The sequence below is a fragment of the Python bivittatus genome, unplaced genomic scaffold (genome assembly GCF_059951505.1).
Source record: "Python bivittatus isolate LINGU-HERP-01145 unplaced genomic scaffold, Pbiv_v1 ctg000850_np1212, whole genome shotgun sequence".
In the NCBI taxonomy this organism is placed as follows: Eukaryota; Metazoa; Chordata; class Lepidosauria; order Squamata; family Pythonidae; genus Python; species Python bivittatus.
The window spans coordinates 40,811,213-40,827,403 of NW_028277112.1; the positions used below are offsets into that span (position 1 = coordinate 40,811,213).

At 38.1% G+C, this 16,191-nt stretch overlaps 2 protein-coding genes and 1 long non-coding RNA gene across 5 annotated transcripts in view; 1 reads left to right on the forward strand and 2 right to left on the reverse strand.

Moving 5' to 3' along the window:
* SMC5 (structural maintenance of chromosomes 5) overlaps positions 1 to 7,561 on the reverse strand; it is a 52,259-nt gene extending 44,698 nt beyond the window's left edge. The window contains exons 1-5 of one of the 2 annotated variants that reach the window (XM_088130477.1): positions 7,386 to 7,561; positions 5,477 to 5,618; positions 3,735 to 3,787; positions 3,410 to 3,572; positions 2,292 to 2,426 (exon numbers count right to left, since the gene is read on the reverse strand). In XM_088130477.1, the coding sequence (XP_087986603.1) occupies positions 2,292 to 2,426; positions 3,410 to 3,572; positions 3,735 to 3,787; positions 5,477 to 5,618; positions 7,386 to 7,561 (669 nt within the window). Of the gene's footprint in view, positions 1 to 2,291; positions 2,427 to 3,409; positions 3,573 to 3,734; positions 3,788 to 5,476; positions 5,619 to 7,385 lie in introns of those variants that run through there. The other variant, XM_088130478.1, reaches the window with a different exon arrangement.
* Positions 7,461 to 16,191, forward strand: part of LOC148213821 (uncharacterized) — a 52,390-nt gene continuing 43,659 nt past the window's right edge. The window contains exon 1 of one of the 2 annotated variants that reach the window (XR_015793894.1): positions 7,461 to 7,599. This is a non-coding gene — a long non-coding RNA (uncharacterized LOC148213821). Of the gene's footprint in view, positions 7,700 to 16,191 lie in introns of both variants that reach the window. The other variant, XR_015793893.1, reaches the window with a different exon arrangement.
* MAMDC2 (MAM domain containing 2) overlaps positions 12,674 to 16,191 on the reverse strand; it is a 78,538-nt gene continuing 75,020 nt past the window's right edge. Inside the window, exon 15 of the transcript XR_015793892.1 lies at positions 12,674 to 13,331. The gene's annotated coding sequence lies outside the window, so the exon portion shown is untranslated. The remainder of the gene's footprint in view (positions 13,332 to 16,191) is intronic.

The following is a 16,191-nucleotide window of genomic DNA, read 5'->3' on the forward strand; positions in this document are numbered from 1 at the left end:
GCATCCTGGGGTCATGTAATCACCATTTGCGACCTTCTCAACCAGCTTCCAGCAAGCAAAATCAATGGGGAACCATGTGATTCATTTAACAACCACCATGATTAATAGCCATGGTGATTTGCTTAGTGACTGTTGCAAAAACAGTCGTAAAATCAGATGTGACTTGCTTAACAATTTTCCAGTCCCTAATGTGGTTGTTAAGTGAGGACTACCTATATGGAAATTATCATAATTCTTAATTCTGTAGCTTAATCATTCATAACTGTATTAACAAGATATCCCTCCCCAAACCAAATCCTCATTCCCTACTTTAACTGTGTTTAAACACTGTATCAACAGTTATGTTAACATAATTGAGCTTCTACTTGGCCAGGATTGCTAATCAGAATTGTGATTGATTTTTTAAAAAATGGTATATTTTATCTCATTTCAGCTTTATTTTTTCCTTAAGAAATGGGTAAAATGACTAACCTTTTTTTAATCTACTAAATAAATAAACAAAATGGCTTCTGTAAGGCTCCCAGAATCTGTTAGAGTGGGCAGCTATAACAAATTTAAATAAATACAATTTCTATATGGGTAATAAAATATTTGTTTAAAATATATCAAGCAATTTAATACATTATCAAAATAATATTTCAATAAAATAAATAAAATAAAATAGTGGTAACTAATATCATAGTTTAACCATATAAAAGAATAAAAGAATAAAAGGACACAGAAAGTTCAAAATAAGCCTGCTTAAATACACCATACGCTCCTTTGCTGTGATGGAACGGAATTATGAAGGCCAAGCTCAGGGAGATAAGCATTTTCTTGACTGATGTCAGGCCTAGCCCAAGGAACTCCAAGAGACCATGCAAATTCAGTCCAGCTATTAGCTACAACCTCTAGCAAGAATCTTCCCAGACTAAAACCCCAGTTCCCAAAGTCCTCCAGCCACAACAGTATGAATTCCTCAGGGAGGTGTCAGTCTCATCCATTTGTTCCTCCCACGCGGTTCCGGTGAGCTAAGAAAATGCTTACCTCCCTGAGCTTGGCCTTTATAATTCCATTCCATCACATTTACAAAGTTTATGCACTCCCTTCATCAAACTTCAATTAGTCATAATCATTAGTAGTAAACCAGCTTCCCAAACAATTGATGCAAGCCATATAATAGACTGATCCATATACAGGTAGTCCTCACTTAACTACCACAATAGGGACCAGAAAATTTGTCGTTAAGTGGGGTAGTCGTTAAGCTAAGCATCACGTGACTGCACCCAATTTTACAACCTTTTTTGCAGCAGTCTTTAAGCGAATCATGCTGTTCCCCATTGATTTTGCTTGCTGGAAGCTAACTGGGAAGGTAGCAAACGGCAATCACATGACCCTGGGACACTGCAACCACTGTAAGTACAAGGTGGTTGCCAAGCGCCCAGATTGCAATCATGTGACCTTGGAGGCGCTACGATGTCATACCTTTGGGCATCGGTTGTAAGTAGCTTTTTCAGCACCACCTTAACTTTGGACAGTTGCTAAATGAATGGTCGTTAAGCAAGGACTACTTGTATATTGACAGTTGAAACGAATTTCATAGCTTTGCTGTACTGCAAACCATTTTGAAAGCATTGATTTTAAATACTGTAAGACAAAGCAAAAACATTTTTTTTCTCTATTTGATAATAATACAGATTACAAGCTATTTTTTCTAAACTAGTTATTTCTACTCATTATATCATTAGATGTTTGGTATTGAGTTTTTTGGAGGGGTTACATTCTTTGTCTTGTTTAGTTATTGTCTTTAGTATTTCAGTTCTTTTGTATTTTTATTTTTTGTAATTTTATTATAAAACACAATAAAGGGAAAAAAAGAGAGTTAAACCTATTTTTCCATTCTAGCTACATGCATTTCTGGTTGCAATAGGAGGGTTTAACATAGCCAATTCTAAAGATAACTAGAGTTCCTTGTTAGTGATTCCATTGTTCTGAGGAGCAAGGACAGAACCAGAAAGCATTAAAGCAATTTCAGTTGTTCTGATTCTTTTATCTAAGATAGTTAAAAAGAAAACTTATAGGAGCCAGAAAGAAGATCCACAATAAGCCAAGAATAAATGAAAGCTACAAGAAACAAAGCCAATAAGCCAAGATAACACCATGCCTGCTCTTCTGAGTAAAGTCATAAAATATTCTGTTTCTCTCTCTAATGAAGGAAATTTCTCTTGTACATGATGCTTTTAGAACTGAAAAAAACCCTGATATTTATTTTTAAAATTATAAAGCTAACACAATATACATCAGACTCTTACTTCAAGTTCTCGCTCCCTCTGCCTGAAATTTTTGAGATCACAGTGAAATCTGTACATCTCTGGTGGACCAATTGATTTCTCTGTAGCTTCAAGCAACTCAGTTTTGGACAATTTTGCAAATTCTCCAACTTTATCCTGCAAAGCAGATGACAAAATACATGCAGTATTTTATGCATGTAAATGCATTTAATTATATAACAAAAGACATGAGGTTTGAACTAATGTAAATATCCAGCAGACAATTTTTAACCTTTCCCAAGTGGTAGCCATCACAGAGCATCTATATGTTAACACACTACAACCAAGCAAGGCTTTTGAACAACAAACGAGCTGCTTCTCCATGTTATCAGCAGAATGTACTCTATTGCCAGCTCCTTCCCATACAGCTTTGGAATGCTGGAAGCAGAGAAAAACCAGCAAAAGGGTATGGCCAGAACAGTTTCAGCTGCTACAGATTGTCCTATGGTTTTCAGTGCGAGACAGCAGCAGTGTATTTCACATAGATGCAAGTCACTCAACTGAGTTAAATAGCAGTATGCACTGTGAATAATTTCACATTTCTAACAGAGCACCAGATTGTACCCAAGAAATAACTACTGCAGAATTTCATTATGAAAGAAATGTTCTATGTGCGGTAGTACCAGTCAGAGAAAGTACTCTAATGATGCTAATATAAATGAGAAAAATCTAATAAATCAAAGAACCATAAAGCTGAAAGGGGCCATTTAGGCTATTAAGTCCAATCCCCTACTGATGCAAGGATCCAAATTAAAGCAATTAAAAAAGATGGCTATCCAATTTCAGCTCATCCAGTGAAGGGAGGTAACTGGTTTCACTGTCAAATTGCTCTTACATTAGGATTTTTTTCCCTAATAGTTAGTCAGAACCCACTTTCCTGTAATTTAAACCCATTATTCTGTGTCATACACACTGGAATGATAGAGGTGGTACTATTAAGTTGATTGTTTTCATAACTTCTCCTATTGTATCTAATACCTAATTTCAAGTCATAAGCATTTCTCTTACACTGGATTTCTCATATCATTACATCCCTTTAGCATTTCCTTTATTGAAACTGCTAATATTTATATTTTCTTAAAAATGAAAATTATTCATACCTGTGGAAGAAACTGGCACAGATTACCCACTTGAATATTTAAGGCCAAGACTTGTTCCTCTACCATTTTGAGAGTGCAGGGGGTATCATTAAGAAACCAAGTTGATTGGTTGTTTGTTACAAAAATTTCTCGTTTGATAATAACATTGTTCGGCTTCTTATGCCTAATAAACAGAAAATAATTGTTATATTTTACCTTAGGCTATAACGTATGTACTATTAAAATAAAACATGTTCATCTCAACATATTTTCTCAACATATTTTCAATAAATTATTCAAGTACACTTGTAAAAAACAGACATATGAACAAGTCTCATTTACTCACACCTCAATTTCAACTGTTCCTTTGCTGCAACCCCGCTTCACATAATGACCAACCTGAGCAAAAGGAAAAGATATAGATATAGATATACATACAATCTTAATTTATAAGTATTGCATATCACTTATGAAGTGTATGAACTGTAAAGCTGTTTAATACAAGTTGGGGCAGAATGCCAGTGAAACAAAAATGGAATGCAGAGGAGAGTAAGCATAATGAAGTACCATTTTTTGGTTACCTAAACTCAACACACAACCTAGCAGCAGCACTTAGCTCTCTAACTCATGACAGAAAGCACAACTGTCAGTACAACTTCTATGTACAGCAAAATATGCATTTTAGTAAGGAGCACGAAGCAAATGGCATAAAAGTAAAAACAGCATAATGTGACATTTAGTCGCCTTTGAAACCATTACAGTTAAAACAATCCAGCAGATTAAGGAGTAGCACCAATAGAACAAATTATACTGAAGGACAACAAAACATTCCAGAGGTAGTTGGGATTTTAAAGACTTCATCTCTTAATGTAGATTCAGATGTCCAGATTCTCTGATACAGTCTTCATAGAATGCAACCTCAGACTACAATTTAAATTAACTTCTCTTTTTTATTACTTTTTTAGGTATACATTACTTTTTTAGGTATACATAATTTGTGATCCAGTTTTTTCCCAATAAATAAGTCTTATTTATTCAGTTCTTTCAAAAGTTGTCACTCCAATCAAAAAATGAATCAAAGCATCTTACAAAAATCGATATACTATACAATAAATTATTCTCTCTCTCTCTATATATATATATATATACACACACACACACACGCACACACACATAAAGTAGACAGATATCAGCAATAAAATAAAATCACAATAACTATAACATTATTAGCTGTGCCCAGTTACATACATCTTAGGAACATTCATCATCTATATCAAGACATTAAAAACAATAGCATGCGCCCTTAACTATTTTTCTAAACTATGTAATGTCTTATGTCATGTTGTAAATTATAGCATCTTTTCTAATTCAGTAGTTATTTCTTTTTATTTGCTAGTGTTAGATTAACTCAACTGCAGTCTTTTGAAAAAGTCATCTGAAAATCACCAGCAGCTTTTCTTCTGAGCTCTAGCCAGATATTCCCTATGTCCTTTAAGTTTTACACCGGATTATACATAACATTAACAAGTAATTTTGTACATTTTCTAGGGTGCTTAGCCACTGGTATATAGCTTTGGGGTGAAAGTTATTTAGAAAAAGAAGTACACAAATAATTAAATCAGGCTCGCTCCTGGTTCTGTTAATCAAGTAATATCTTCTAGCAGGAACTAGAAAGCAGACCTTCTCCGTCATGGCAACTGCCTCTGGAATAGCCTCCCCTTGGAGATTTACATGACTCCCACTTTACTGAGCTGTAAAAGAGCATTAAAAACATGGCTCTTCCACCAGACCTTGGGTTAGAGTGATTGGGAACCCTTTTTGTCTGTTTTTATTTCTGCTGGTGGCAGAGAGAGTTGGTTGCTTTACACTTCAATGATGCTATATTTTGGGTTAGAAATCTGATTAATAAATGAAGATGAAAATCAACTATGAAACATAGTGCATTAAGCTTATTTTACAAAAGATCAGCATTTATTTGCAATTTATTATATGGAAATGATTTTATACAATTTAAGCATATGTACCCTAACAGATATCACTGGAATCCAGTATCATATAATTCCAAACAGAACCAGACCAAATCCTCACCTTGTCAGCTCGTCCTATAAAGGAAGGTTTTCCTGCCAATCCAAGGCATATTGCGCATACAATGCTTGATTTACCTGTCCCATTAGCTCCCACTATCATGTTTAGATGAGGACCTGGAAACACCACACAGTTATCATAGGTTCTGAAAAGCAATTAAAAAAAAAAGTTTATAAGCAGGTTATTTGTGAAGATAAATAAAGCAGAATTTATGCCATCAATAAATCAGATTTTTTGCAATTTTTGCCCTAATGTTTTGAGTGCTCACCAAAGTAGAAAGGCAGGATATAAAGCAAGAAAGAAGCTAACAAGTAGATAATATATTTAAGATAATCTGACTTTAAATTTTGATTCAGAAACAGAGAAAAATAAAATCCTATGCCACAAAGTTTATTAAACAACAAAGAAATTAACATATCCTAACAGAAACAAGAATCCTATCTAAAGCTAATCTTTCAATGCCAGATCTGTTAACCATCAAAAGTTTGCAGCAACTCCCTACAAGGAATAGATATATCTGGGTCTCTTAGGAAAAAAGGCAAATGTAGGGGGATATAATACTTATGGTGTAGAGAAAGTGAATGAGAAGTTTTTCACTGCCAGTCATAATAGCATTAAAAATCAAGTTAATCTAATAGAACCAAACTGTGAGACATTCAGACAAAAGCATACAGTTAATTTGTCAATTCATTCTCACACAATATAACATTGGGCACACACTTGGACAGCTTTAAGAAAGGTTGTCAGTCAATCATTATGGCTAAATTATCAGCTCCAGTACCAAAGGCAATATGCCTCTCACTACCAGTTACAGAAGTAGAAAAATGTTGTTATATTCAGGCTTTTGAATACAGACTGCCAGTGCATACTTGGTTGGCCAGTCTTGGATGAAAATGTTTAACTAAGTGGACCTTTGACCTGATCCAGCAGTGCTCTTACCTTTCATGAATATTTGCAAATTGAGGCATTAGTGACCAAGTGATAAACATCACTATAGCAACAGTCCAGCTTTATTTAATATAGTAACTGTGCAACTGCCCCAATGTATTCAATAGGATTTACCACCAAACACACGGCATTGGATTTCAGCTTTCCAGCTGATTGTGTACATGTTTATTTAGAGACCCCACCAAAGCTAACAGACCATATGTCTATGTAAATTTGCACAGGAATATCAATCCTGTGCTCACTTACATGAAAGCCCATCTTTTTGAACTTTGAAGTCTGCATTCCCCAATCTTCTCCCTTTTGGATATAATGGATTAAAACTGCTTTCACCTCCATCCCATACAACTGACCATACTGCTTCCGTGTGAAAGAAATTATAATCAGCAATCATCAGATAGATGTTCGACTGGAAAAGGCTGTTTTAAGTAAAGGGTCAGAGAGACCCGTTCCTCCATTCCTCAGGAAGTTGAGAGTCCCCAACTGTACAGATGGCCAGTAGGGCATTACTGTACAGAGGGCAAGGAGAAATCAGAAACAGTGGGATACACACTACTCTACAGACCTCTATTCGACTTGAAGCAATTACTCCCTTCCCTTTTAGGTGCAACAGAAGGTCTAGAATTCTCTATCTTAGGATCTGAGGCAACATGTGTGAAGACGAAAGCCTGGTTTTATGGTGGGGCAACTAGTGCTGGTGATAAAAGACGACATTAAGGCTGCCTTGGATTTAGGGTAATCAAGCTTGAAAGTGCCTGTGCAAAACACTACCCGGAGCTACCCCTGAAGAACGCTGCGAACCCACGACCACTACGAGCTCTCTGACAGCGGGAAGAACGTTTCCTGAGGAAACAGGAAACCCCGCCTCTCGGCCTTGCGAGAGGCCACGCCCACTGCGCCTCATTTTTCTCCCCCCGCAGTTATTGGGCAGCTGTACAGCGCCTTCCCGTGTGCCTCGCGTACTCACAGGAAGTTCTCCATGGAGATCCTCCTGATAGCGCCCTCAACGAAGGGTGAATTTGCCTCTTGTCGGTCACCCGCTCGCGGCTGGGTTTCCTCCAAGGTCCGTTTATTGCGGCGATTGTTGCCACCGCTCCTCCCCGCCTCAGTTTCCTCAGATTTACGCTTGGCAGGGGCCGCCATCTTTGCCGCTTCCCGCAACGACTAGTACGAGTTCTAAGGTGGGTTAGGAAACCGGCAGTGCGCGCTCGTCTCCCATTGGTTGCCTTGATATCGTCAGGCTGCGGGCGTATGTCATTGGTTACAACAATCCTCAGTCTCGTGAGTATTTCCGTTGGAAGAAAACAGCACCATTTCCTCTTGTTCGGTCGCATAATCAGCCAGGGAGGGAGCTCAGTAGATCTCAATGCCTATTGGCTGTGGAGAAAAAAAAGGCGGGAACGAGCATTTTCACTGGGCGCGAAAGTCAATGGGGTGGTGTGTTTCCTTGCGAAATCGTGAGCTGTTTTGGAAGCTGCTGCATAAATCTATCTTTACTCTTTAATAATTTGCAGTAGACTTTTTAAATACATTATAAATTAGGACTAGTAGATTTGGGCTGCAGAAATGTGGACTACCACTAGATGGCAGTAGACAGCTCTCCTGCTACCTAGTGGTCGCCCCAATTTATGCAGTGGAGAACTTGTGGCCCTCTTAGAGAAGGTCTCTCTGATGCAACTATGGGTGGTTGCTGGTGATTAGGAAAGGAGGTAGGGTGTATAGTTAAGGGTAGAAAAATGAGTATTCTGTGCAAAACTGGCCAAGAATAGTGTTGATTGCTTCCCTATCAACAGAAAATGCTTTCCTGCCTCCTCACTCCCAGTGTCAGTGTAGGATGGGATTACAAATCCCAGTTATCAATGAGTGTTACCGAAGTGACTGTGGCAGCGATTTTGGTTGAACATGAGCATCACATTATATATATGTGATCCTTACTCATCTAAGGACTTCATTGCTTTTTTTATTCTCTCAGGCTAGAATAAGTTAAGGCATCTCAGCTTTCCATGGGATAGTCTTTTGTGTCCAATGTTTTTTCCCAGCTTCATGTTCTCCAGATCTGTAGCTATTCTGGCCCTGGTTAATTGGGCTCATATTCTAAAATATCTAGATAATACCAGTTTGTAGAAAGCACATAATAAGCATTGGTAAAAGCAGAACTGCTAGTCTGTTGCATTAAAACTGGCTATGAGGTGTTATTTGCAATGTAAAAACTCTAAGATTTCTTTTAATGGGAAACAGTATAAAAATGTTTCTTTTTCAATAAGTTGTGCTACAAAGCTGCTTCTTTTAGGCACTCTTTATTATGTTGTGCCCAGCCACTAGTACTTATTGATATGTTCTATTGGATTATTTCACTCCACTATAGTACTTAATATTATTGTATAAACAAGCAGCATGAAATATTTAAAACACATAGTTTTGTTTTACAATTGTCCTCATCCTATTAAGATTTGTAGTGAATAATCCTATGTACACAAGTAGGTGCATGTCACTGGACTTAATAAAATTTCCATTTACATTCTTATTCTGCTGTTCCTCAAAGAAGTCCAAGGCTGCCCTCAACTTCCATTCTGTCCTCATTACACTGTGTAATGTGTGTGAGGGATTGGCAATTACATAATGAACTTGTTATCTGTTGAGGATTTGAACTTGGCTTTCCCGAATCCTATGACTGCAATATAACTTGTCACATAATTGTTTAAGAATAAGTCTTGCCAAAATACTTTCATTTTTCAATCAAGTAACATCTGTAGAAAAGGAAGCTTCTTTCTTTTTCATGTACCTGAGGGGGTATCACAGAAAAGGTTGACATCTGTTTGTCATCCACATGCAGGATGTGGAATAATAGGTTTAAATTACAGAAAGGCAGTTTTTGATTGAACGTTAGAAAAAAAATCCTAAGGAAGCAGTTCAACAGAAGAACCATTATCCAGGAGATCTTATTTATTTACAGTCTTTGTATGCAGTTGCTGAACTCCCTTCACAGGATGGGTTCAGGTGGAAACTATACAGTCACTTGGCAGGGAAGTTTTCATTTGGTTTCCTGTAGTAGGTGGGTCAGACTCATTGGCTCAACTAGGTCTTTCCAATTTTAGTATTCTAATCTGTAAGTTAGTATTATCCTTATAGGCCAAAGTTGGGGAATTTCTGACACATCTGACTTTTATACAGTGCATTCAGAAAGTATTCAGACCCCCTTCACTTTTTTCAAGTTTGTTATGTTGCAGCCTGATACTACAGTTGTTCAAATTCATTTTTTTTCATTAACCTACACTCAGTACCCCATAATGACAAAGTGAAAACAGAATTTTAGAAATGTCTAAATTTATTAAAAAGAAAAAAATTAAATATCACATGTACTTAAGTATGCAGACCCTTTACTCAATACTTTGTTGAAGCACCTTTGGCAGCAATTACAGTCTTTTTTGGTATGACGCGACAAGTTTTGCACACCTGGATTAGGGGATTTTCTGCCATTCTTTTTTGCAAATCCTCTCAAGCTCAATCAGGTTGGATGGGGACTGTCGGTGGACAGCCATTTTCAGGTCTCTCCAGAGATACTCAATAGGGTTCAAGTCAGGGCTCTGGCTGGGCCACTCTAGGACATTCACAGAGTTGTCCCTAAGCCATTCCTGTGTTGTCTTGGCTGCATGCTTAGGATTGTTGTCATGTTGGAAGGTGACCATTTCGCCCAGTCTGAGGTCCTGAGCGCTGTGGAACAGGTTTTCATTGAGGATATCTCTGTCCTTTGCTCCATTCAGCTTTCCCTCAACCCTGACCAGTCTCCCAGTCCCTGCTGCTGAAAAACACCCCCACAGCATGATGCTGCCACCACCATGCTTCACTGTTGGGATGGTATTGGGCAGATGATGAGTGGTGCCTGGTTTCTTCCAGACATAATGTTTAGAATTGAGACCAAACAGTTCAATCTTGGTTTCATCAGACCAAAGAATCTTGTTCCTCACAGTCTGAGAGTCCTTCAGGTGCTTTTTTGCAAACTTCAAGTGAGCTTTCATGTGTTTTGCACTGAGGAGAGGCTTTCGTCTAGCCACTCTGCCATAAAGCCCAGATCGGTGGAGGGCTGCAGTGATGGTTGTCCTTCTGGAACTTTGTCCCATCTCCACACGGGATCTCTGGAGCTCAGTCAGAGTGATCATCGGGTTCTTGGTCACCTCTTTCACTAAGGCTCTTCTCCCCCGATTGCTCAATTTGGCCGAGCGACCAGCTCTTGGAAGAGTCCTGGTTGTACCAGACTTCTTCCATTTGAGAATTATGGAGGCCACTGTGCTCTTGGGAACCTTCAGTGCAGCAGAAATTTTTTTGTAGCCTTCCCCAGATCTGTGCCTTGCAATAATCCTGTCTCTGAGCTCTGCAGGCAGTTCCTTTGACCTCATGGCTTTTGCTCTGATACAGTATGCATTGTCAGCTGTGAGGCCTTCTATAGAGAGGTGTGTCCCTTTCCAAATCATGTCCAATCAATTTAATTTACCACAGGTGGACTCTAATCAAGGTGTAGAAACAGCTCAGCAACAATCAAGAGAAATGGGAGGCACCTGATCTAAATTTCAAGTGTTGTTGCAAAGGGTCTGAATACTTATGCCAATGTGATATTTCAGTTTTTCCTTTTTAATAAATTTACAGACATTTCTAAAGTTCTGTTTTCACTTTGTCATTATGGGGTACTGAGTGTAGATTAATGAGAAAAAAAATGAATTTGAACGATTGTATCAGGCTGCAACATAACAAAATTGAAAAAAGTGAAGGTCCTGTCACTGAATATTTTCTGACTGTACTGTATGTATAAATGCTTTCTCTTCGTTTTAACTCTTTTATTATAAAAATAAATTTAAGACTCAAAATAATGGAAAAAAGTCAATAGAAAAAGGACTAATAAATAGCTTCCATAAAGACCCTCTTTCATATACTGCCCCAATACAGTTTTTAGAAAACGTTTATGTAACATGTTCTCCATAACAGCAGGTAAGCAAAAAGCCATTTTTTCTACCATCTTTTTTTATCCCCTCTCCTTTTTTTCCCCATCAAAAGGTTCCTTTTGACCTCCCTTATCTTCTTACATGTGATCTTATCTAATTCTGAAATGGAGGTTGCATTTTGTGATTAAAACAGTTTTTCAAGTGCTGTCATGCTTAGATTCTAATGAGCATAATAACAAGGCCTTGATGTAGCTAGACTTTTAGCCTCATAAGCGTGTTAAAGGAAAAGGGGATGAAAAGTATTAGTATAATCCCATGTTCATAATGGAGTTTATTTCACTTCCATCTCTGCCCGTTTCTGTTTGAGGCAATGAGGTTATCTCTACCTGGATTTAATGGGTTCCACAGTAAGATACTGGAAATCTCCAATGATTAATGATAAAAGTGAATTATTATTTTTTTTGGCATATATCTTATATACCTTGTTTATAAATCACCTAATTCTACCCATCACTGCTTTCCATTATTTCAGCACTGTACCCACCTTTATTGGTGTGCCGCAAGAGGAAAGCACCACTGAGAAAAAGGCAGAGAAAATCTAGCTCTTATAAATTCATTTAATTAGTTGAATTTTGAGTCCACCTGATTCCAGACAACTCTAGATGTATTACATAATAAAAGGAGTAAGAACAAAAAGAATTTTATAAGAATTCCTCAATATCTGAAAGGAGGAAACAACACCCAAAAAACACCCCAAAGAAGAAACAGGGGCTCAACAGCCATCCTACCTCCAGACCTGGGAGCAAAGCCAAATTTTCAATGACTTTCAGAACACCATCATGATAAGTTATATAGATCTCTGTTCTAAATGGCAGATTCTACAACAGAGGTGAGTTTCTAGGTCTTGATAGATAGATCACATTGATTAATTGAAGGGACCCAGAGCACATCCACTCTGCCCAATCTAGGATCAGGCAGAATGGGCATGATCTAGGTCACTTCAGTTAAATGTGTCATCTAATGTGTCCTAAGAAGTGTGCTTTTTCTGTTACAGTGCCTCAGGATAAATATAGATTCTCAAACACCCATATGTAGCATTGAGCATGTGGAATTTTAGAACAGGAAATTCACTGAGACCAATGGTACAGCAGAGGTGTCAAAATGGGCAAGATGGCAGATATAGCACTGTGATGCAAACTCTGCCTTTTTAAATGTGTGTTAATGTCAAAAGGGGTGAGGCTTGTGTTGGCCACAAAAGAGTGGCAGGTTTGTCTACGCGGCACACAAGGTCCAATCAACACACCAAGCCAGGGAATCCTTTTATTCTTTTTATTGAAGCACTTCAGCAAAAAGAGTCCTGTCTCTCCAAGGAGAGGAACCTTGAGTAAAGTTTTACATCAAACTTTATACTATTCAAAAATAGGGAAGTAGGTATGGAAAAACATGATTGGTTACATTGTTGCACAGACACACTTGATTCCATGTTACATACTAACATCACATAATAAGCTTAACATGTTCTATGTTTTCTAAAATTTCTACCTTAGGGGTGTGTTTTGCTATGTTAATTAGCTTTAGATTACACTAGGGTAGCAGGTGGTCTCATAACAAGGTCACTCAGTGGTTTCTGGATATCTCAAAACCCAGTCCTTTTCCCCTTCTCAAAGTACAACTTTCCATCTACTGTCAGACACCTGTCGCACAACCCACTTCCTCTTGAAACTTAACTGCAAGCTGTTTATTAGTATGCTCTAGTAAATAAGCACTAAACAATATTCTGCCATGTGGCCCTCAGTTGTATGGCACTGATCCATATATATAAGTATACTTTATCTGCCCTGCACTCTAACCTGATAACAACAGGCATTGCACACTTGATATTCTTTTGAAAACTCAGAAAATACAGGATTTTTGCAATTTCCAAGTTATAAAACTGGAGCGTGTTATTCTTGAAGTCTCCATTAGATGACAGGAGAATACTACAAGCAAGAAAGAAATATATCAACCATTAAGCCATTTACTTCTCATTTTTGACAAAAAAAGCATAGACACAATGAATGATGTAGAAAATGTAATTCTATTTAAATATGTTCAATAAATAAAATAATTAGAAACACCAATTACTGAAAGGTAGTAGCAAAACTACTAACAATATTTTATGGAACAAAATAATAATTAATGAGTAAATGGATACAGTGGGGCAAAAAAGTATTTAGTCAGCCACCAATTGTGCAAGTTCTCCCACTTAAAAAGATGAGAGAGGCCTGTAATTTTCATCATAGGTATACCTCAACTATGAGAGACAAAATGGGGAAAAAAATCCAGAAAATCACATTCTCTGATTTTTAAAGAATTTATTTGCAAATCATGGTGGAAAATAAGTATTTGGTCAATATCAAAAGTTCATCTCAATACTTTGTTATATATCCTTTGTTGGCAATGACAGAGGTCAAACGTTTTCTGTAAGTCTTCACAAGGTTTTCACACACTGTTGCTGGTATTTTGGCCCATTCCTCCATGCAGATCTCCTCTAGAGCAGTGATGTTTTGGGGCTGTGGCTGGGCAACACGGACTTTCAACTCCCTCCAAAGGTTTTCCATGGGGTTGAGATCTGAAGACTGGCTAGGCCACTCCAGGACCTTGAAATGCTTCTTACGAAGCCACTCCTTCGTTGCCCGGGCAGTGTGTTTGGGATCATTGTCATGCTGAAAGACCCAGCCATGTTTCATCTTCAATGCCCTTGCTGATAGAAGGAGGTGTTCACTCAAAATCTCACCATACATGGCCCCATTCATTCTTTCCTTTACACGGATCAGTCATCTTGGTCCCTTTGCAGAAAGACAGCCCCAAAGCATGATGTTTCCACCCCCATGCTTCACAGTAGGTATGGTGTTCTTTGGATGCAACTCAGCATTCTCTCTCCTCCAAACACGACGAGTTGAGTTTAGACCAAAACATTCTACTTTGGTTTCATCTGACCATATGACATTCTCCCAATCCTCTTCTGGATCATCCAAATGCTCTCTAGCAAACTTCAGACGGGCCCAGACATGTACTGGCTTAAGCAGGGGGACACATCTGGCACTGTAGGATTTGAGTCCCTGGCAGTGTAGTGTGTTATTGATGGTAGCCTTTGTTACTTTGGTCCCAGCTCTCTGCAGGTCATTCACTAGGTCCCCCCGTGTGGTTCTGGGATTTTTGCTCACCATTCTTGTGATCATTTTGACCCCACGGGGTGAGATCTTGCATGGAGCCCCAGATCAAGGGAGATTATCAGTGGTCTTGTATTTCTTCCATTTTCTAATTATTGCTCCCACAGTTGATTTCTTCACACCAAGCTGCTTGCCTATTGCAGATTCAGTCTTCCCAGCCTGGTGCAGGTCTACAATTTTGTTTCTGGTGTCCTTTGACAGCTCTTTCATCTTGGCCATAGTGGACTTTGGAGTGTGACTGTTTGAGGTTGTGGACAGGTGTCGTTTATACTGATAACAAGGTCAAACAGGTGCCGTTACTACAGGTAATGAGTGGAGGACAGAGGAGCCTCTTAAAGAAGTAGTTACAGGTCTGTGAGAGCCAGACATCTTGCTTGTTTGTAGGTGACCAAATACTTATTTTCCACCATGATTTGCAAATAAATTCTTTAAAAATCAGACAATGTGATTTTCTGGATTTTTTTTCTCATTTTGTCTCTCATAGTTGAGGTATACCTATGATGAAAATTACAGGCCTTTCTCATCTTTTTAAGTGGGAGAACTTGCACAATTGGTGGCTGACTAAATACTTTTTTGCCCCACTGTATCTATCAAACTGGATATAAAATACCTAGATTTTCCATCCAGTAATGTTAATTCACTGCTTGGTTGCATGGTACAGGCAAACTGTATTCTTTCCTGTGCAGTCTCCAAATCTGCTCCAGAGAATTGTGGGAGATTCTAGAACACATTTTGGAAATGCTGGGAAAATGTTAAATGTTAGTGTAATCCCAGTACTTGACATGAAGCTTGTCCGATGGCACAACTGAGCACATAGTTCAAGCAGGCTTACTTTCCTAGCAAGCTGTTATATAGATAACATACATAAAATATAAAAATATTTACAAGTTTCTCACTCTCCTCTGCTTTAAATTAAAATACCATAACCTTAATTCACAAGTAGCAAAAATTTGATCTGCAGGAGGATGTTATTAAATTATAAACTGATTTCATGCATATTGTTGTAAGTTACCATTTGGTGCTTGGTTCTCTGAATTCTTCTAGACTCTTTGGTTTAGAGAGTAAAAGAGAAATCATATCTTCAACTGTTGCTGAAATGTGATCCAAGTTGCCATCTGGAACCAGTGGCTTTATGAATGAAGAGCAGCTTATGCCAGGGGACAAATGCCTTAATTTCCTAAACAGAAAACTAACAGCCCAAATTGAAGTCTGCTGGTGTATTATGAGGAAATGGATCGTGTTGTTTTAATGTTTTAAGCTATAAACTGCTTTGCATGCCTTGGTAGAATGGCAGTGTACAAATGTTTCACAACCTTTCAATACATCTGACAGCAAGGCGAGTGGCAAATGAAGCAACAACAGGGCCAAAGACAGTAAAGGGCTGCTGAGGCATCAACTTCATGAGGTGCTCAAGAATGCTACCCCACTATGGATGAATGTTTGTCAGAAATAAGAATTCATCAACATAGGGTTAGCATTCAGTGGATGGCAGGGAAAGTAAATATTTGGAATCTAGCGGCATATTCTGAGGTTTGTTTTAAAAAAAGAGTTACATGTTTTGCAAATTCTGTTTGGGGCAGGAGAAGATACAGCCAAGCACACCCCTTCCTGTATCAATTATCCAAAT